The sequence below is a fragment of the Atta cephalotes genome, assembly GCF_000143395.1.
Source record: "Atta cephalotes unplaced genomic scaffold scaffold00009, whole genome shotgun sequence".
In the NCBI taxonomy this organism is placed as follows: Eukaryota; Metazoa; Arthropoda; class Insecta; order Hymenoptera; family Formicidae; genus Atta; species Atta cephalotes.
This window is the reverse complement of record NW_012130073.1, coordinates 6,698,981-6,703,878: the sequence shown is the minus strand read 5'-3', so window position 1 is coordinate 6,703,878 and position 4,898 is coordinate 6,698,981. Positions and strand designations below refer to the sequence as shown.

The 4,898-nt window shown below is 27.5% G+C and overlaps 1 protein-coding gene across 1 annotated transcript; it reads left to right on the top strand.

Annotated features, from left to right (window-relative positions):
• The first annotated feature begins 1,858 nt into the window (after positions 1-1,858).
• Positions 1,859-4,588, top strand: LOC105627595 (odorant receptor 94a-like). The gene is made up of 5 exons (XM_012208875.1): positions 1,859-1,957; positions 2,469-3,074; positions 3,265-3,372; positions 3,679-3,831; positions 4,538-4,588. Exons 1-5 carry the CDS (start codon positions 1,859-1,861, stop codon positions 4,586-4,588), a joined length of 1,017 nt encoding a protein of 338 aa, XP_012064265.1.
• Positions 4,589-4,898: the final 310 nt, after the last annotated feature.

The window sequence follows — 4,898 nt, the reverse complement described above, 5'->3', positions numbered from 1 at the left end:
GCCTCGAATTTCGGAAAAAAGCAGCGGAAGCAAAGTTGTACACCTAATACTAATATATACTAATAATAGTATAAATAATAGTATAAATAAAGAGAAAATAAGTCAATATCGTAAATATATTAATGAAAGAAGTCAAGCAGGTGATTGAACAGAACCCTTTTTTATAAAGATATATGCTCATATCATCAAGTTATGTAAGTATCAATATACATGTTGCTAATGATACAATAACAATGTTTCGATCGACAATATAAATTACTTTATCTCAAACATAAAGATAATCGGTAATCTCTTTGTTATAAAAAAGATAAATTTATAAAAAATTGTGATTATCGATCAATATAGCGTGTGCATACATATATATTAGATGTGGGAAAAAGTTCGTGACGTTTTTCCCGTTAGATAGCATTAAAAAAACGCCACGAACTTTTTCCCACACCTAATATGTTTAATAAGATTATTAAGCTGCACTTAATTCAACAAAACGTATGAAAAAATATATATCAATAATGTATACATATCAGAAAGATAAACTATAAAGTATAGGTAACTGAACGGAACCTCTTTTATTCAGACTTCTATTTACATCTTCACTCTACCAGAGCCCTAAGTATACAACTATTAATATTCTTACGTTACGTATAGTCAACAATGGTATACTAACAGCATTATGATCAATAAAATAGCTTCTTTATATAAGAAACTTATAGAAGAAAAGAGAATTGTAAATCTATCCCTAATAAGTTAAATAAGAAAAAATAATCCTAATCTTGATGCATTTTCCAGTGAAACCCATACAGTCTAGCGAATCCATCTTTTCATTCTCTTTGAAGTGTAATTTTCCTATGTTTATAATTCGTCTATAGTCCTAAGAAACCTAAATTATATTCCATTTTAAACAATTCCATCGAATGATATATTAAATTGATTACAAAATTAACCATTAATTTTTAAATTCTTGACAGACCTACAATGCGAATAAGAATCAATGAAAAGAACTTGAAAGCAATGATAAAGTTACAATCCTTCAACAGTTTGGATTTAACTTCGTATGGTAGAAGGTAAAGTCTCTTCCTTCGACTTCGCATGATTAGTAGTAAAATCGTATTCTACCTATCATAAACACTGACAGATATTTCCAGAAACATTGAAAGTCTTCTAACATGAAAATTTTTTCTTGAACATCGCAGACATTATGCAACAGTCAACACAACATACGTGTTTATTTAAATGTTATACAAAATAAGAGTTTTTAAATTATCATTTTTTTAAACATTTGAAATAAATTATTCTAAATTTCTGTAACAATAAAGGTCATAAAATTATAATGTTATAATGTGATTTATCATTAATTATAAGTATAAAGAATGCATTCATCTCAGTTTTTATAAACACGCATGTTTGAATTTATTCAACATTATTGGATATGTCTAATTATACTACGAATATGATTAAAGAGACTTAAATGTAATTATTATTAATGCAATTATTGTTAAAGTCACAGGAAAAATCAATATTAATAACAAAAATTAATCAGTATCATATTCAAAAAATAAAAATCACAGATATTTCTTTTTATTAAAAATTCAAATTTTTTTCTGTTTCAATTTAATCTTGAATTTCATTGCTATTTAAAAAATATTAGATTTTGTCAATTTAGAGCGCATCCCTTTGAGTTATATGTATATCTGATGCAGGTATTAAGATGATTGATAAACGGTTAAAAACGTATCGCACGTATAAACGTTTCTTTCGAACTTTGCTTATCATCAATGGCTGTTGGTACATGCCCACAAAATCCGGGAAATTAATGTATTATTGGTCAATTTGTGTGTTCTTATCAATAATTATTTACACAATGCTAAGCTTGCATATAAGCTATATCGTCAGATATAATATGAAGATCATGGTGAAATTCGGTGGAATAGTCTTATCAGGATGTGGCGCCATTATTAAGGTACTATCTAGAAAGAAATAGCATTTTATTACATAAAAAAACATAATAAGAAAAATATTTTGTGATAAAGTATATGTTGTATATTTTGTGATAAAGTATATCATGTGATAAAGTATAAATTAATTTATAAGAACATTAATATACACACGTAATATGATTAATATGATTAATTCAATGAATCTAACAGATTACAAAATTCTATTTTTCAATTAATTTTAAAAATAAATTCTGCTTTATATGTACATATATTAACATTTATTAAAGAATAAATTCGATTTAGATCGAACAAAAGGAAAATTTACAACAGAAAGCATTTGTAAAAAAGGAATAAGCGTATTCAGCTAATCGATTAATCTTTTTAAACATCGTTTCGATAAATATTATTCCGTGTTGCGTTTTTTGAAGATAGGAAGAAATTTTGAAAAATTTGAATATTAAATATATTACGTGTCAATATCTAACTAATTTCTATTTTTTCAATAAGAAATACGTATCTCTTGTTTTATTTAAGGTGCTAAGTTTTAAAATAAATCGCGACTCTCTGATAAATTATCATCGGACATTAAATGATCTTTTCGAGAAGGAGCTGCAGAACGAAAAAGTGCAGACAATAATATTTTCGTCCCTGCGCGCAATATCTACTCTGACATACATATATTTCATCTTTTTAATAGGAATCATAATCGCATATTCTAAGTCTTCGTATATTTATTTAATTCAAAATCTTCTTTATTTTCACTTACCCACGAACTATACTTTACCACTCAGCAGGGGATTCGGATGGTTCTGGACTGTTCCTGACAATTTTTTATATCATATACATATGTTCTACGAAACAGGTCTAATAACACTCAGTTGCATGATGGCGTGCGGTATCGACGGCGCTTTTGGCTTCTATGTTTATCAAATCAGTTCAACAATACGCGCCATGATGTTCGCTCTCACGAATCCTCTGTCCACTGAGAAATTTTCGGATCTCTTGAGAACGTACGCAGTCAAACATCAGAAGCTACTGCAATGTTGTAACACACTGGAGCAGGTTTACGGACCAATCATCTTTTGGCATATTGTCAGCAATGCCGTGCTTCTTTGCTTTTTGATATACGATTTCACATCAGTATGTAAATACATTAATGTAAAATATTGAGATTTAATTTTGTTATCTAGTCCACTGTGTGCAGTCGAAATCTGTCACAAAATACAGAATCAAAGGCTGCGCACTGCTTGAAAATTTTTCACTGCGTAAATGGTATTGCATTACACAAATAGTCACTGACATACTATTAATCGTTAAATATTTGCAATAGTTATCGATCCTTAATTTTGAAAACGTTTTATTATCTGTGACATACGGTGGAGTAAAATTGCTTCAAACATTTATATACACATGGTATGGCACTTATCTCACAAATGCGGTAAGTTTTCATAATATATACTATTAAATCTGTAGTTATTTAAGCTAATGTGAGACGCCACTGCACCTACTCAATGATATTGTTATATTATATTAAAACAATAGTTATATTTGACACTGTATAATATCAAATTAATATAATGTAGTGTTAAATTTAATAATCGTTTTAGTCAAATAATGATATATTTAGAAGAAGAGTGCGACACATACTAGATTAAATTTGATTATAGATTAAAGTAGTAGTAAAACGGAGTAGTAAAACAATAAATGTAACTCAAAATTGATCATTCTAAATACATGTATTTAGGGTGAGGAATTTCGTAAAGGAATATACTTTAGCAAATGGCCCAATTCTAAACTCGATTGTCACGTAAGAACGAATGTTATTCTGATGATGATGCAAAAGCCAATGACTATAAATGCAGTTTTTTCTCCCGTCAATGTAACCATGTTTACCAGTGTAAGTATTTATTACAATACAGTTCAATAAAAAAAAACATCAGAAAGAAGATTATTTACTTCCTGTAGTTTTTGGACAATGAATATAAATCTCATTTTCAAATTGTTCTATTACGTCACAATTTTGAGAAATTTTCAGTTAAAATTGAAAAAAGAACTATTTTCACATGTTTTATTATTATAATTACCATGTATGACGTGCTTCGTATATCTTAAATCTTTATGTATAACTTAAATTTTTTTTCGATAATTTCTAACTATAATTTGAACTTTTCGACTCTTCTATTGAACTTAAATTTTTTTGAGATTGATGTTCAATTATAATAATGTTCGATGGTTGATTCTTTTTATCAAGCCAAAACCTTATAAAATTGTTAACTTTTTAATAAGACTCCTAACTAATCGTCACGGTCATATTGGATCGTAATATTAAAAGCGAGAAATGGCACGTTGAAGTTTCTTTCATGCCATTTATATTATAAGTAAAGAGAATTTAGATAAAACAAAATGATGACATGATGATATTTTAAAATACTCATTATTTTGTTTTATTACAAATTCTCTTTATCTGTAAAATTGATTTCGTTGAATTTTTATCAATTTAATTTTTTTTTTTGCAAGATTTAGAAAAATTTCTATGTGGCTAATAATATTTACATATTTCTTGCTTATTAATCTAATTCTAATTATTTCGCTTTCATTAATAGTTCGTGAATACTACAATGTCCTATTTTTTCCTGTTGCAATCTATGGAATAAGGACAGAGATAAGATGGATAAAAATGTAGAAATGGACACTATGTACGTTTTATAAATCCCAAATTTGTAAAATTCTTATGTTATCATTGTATTATTAACATAATTTAAAGAAATACGTTCAATCGTTCAATATTTAAAGAAATACGTAATCTATTAAGACTTATTTTTGTTATTACACAATTTAATAGTTAATCTTTAATACTTTCTTTACAGCACATCTGGATGCGAGATGTAAGTAAGTTTCTCTGTAAGTAGTCCGCCGCGAATGTGCACTTTGCGTAGAAAGAATGAAATATGAATAGATAATGTT

Excerpts from the sequence above, each read along its gene's own strand:
- LOC105627595 (XM_012208875.1), top strand. The coding sequence starts at position 1,859 with ATGCTAAGCTTGCATATAAGCTATATCGTCAGATATAATATGAAGATC. Across the intron at positions 1,958-2,468 it reads GATGTGGCGCCATTATTAAG|GTGCTAAGTTTTAAAATAAA; the intron begins GTACTATCTAGA and ends GTTTTATTTAAG. Across the intron at positions 3,832-4,537 it reads ATGTAACCATGTTTACCAGT|TTCGTGAATACTACAATGTC; the intron begins GTAAGTATTTAT and ends TTTCATTAATAG.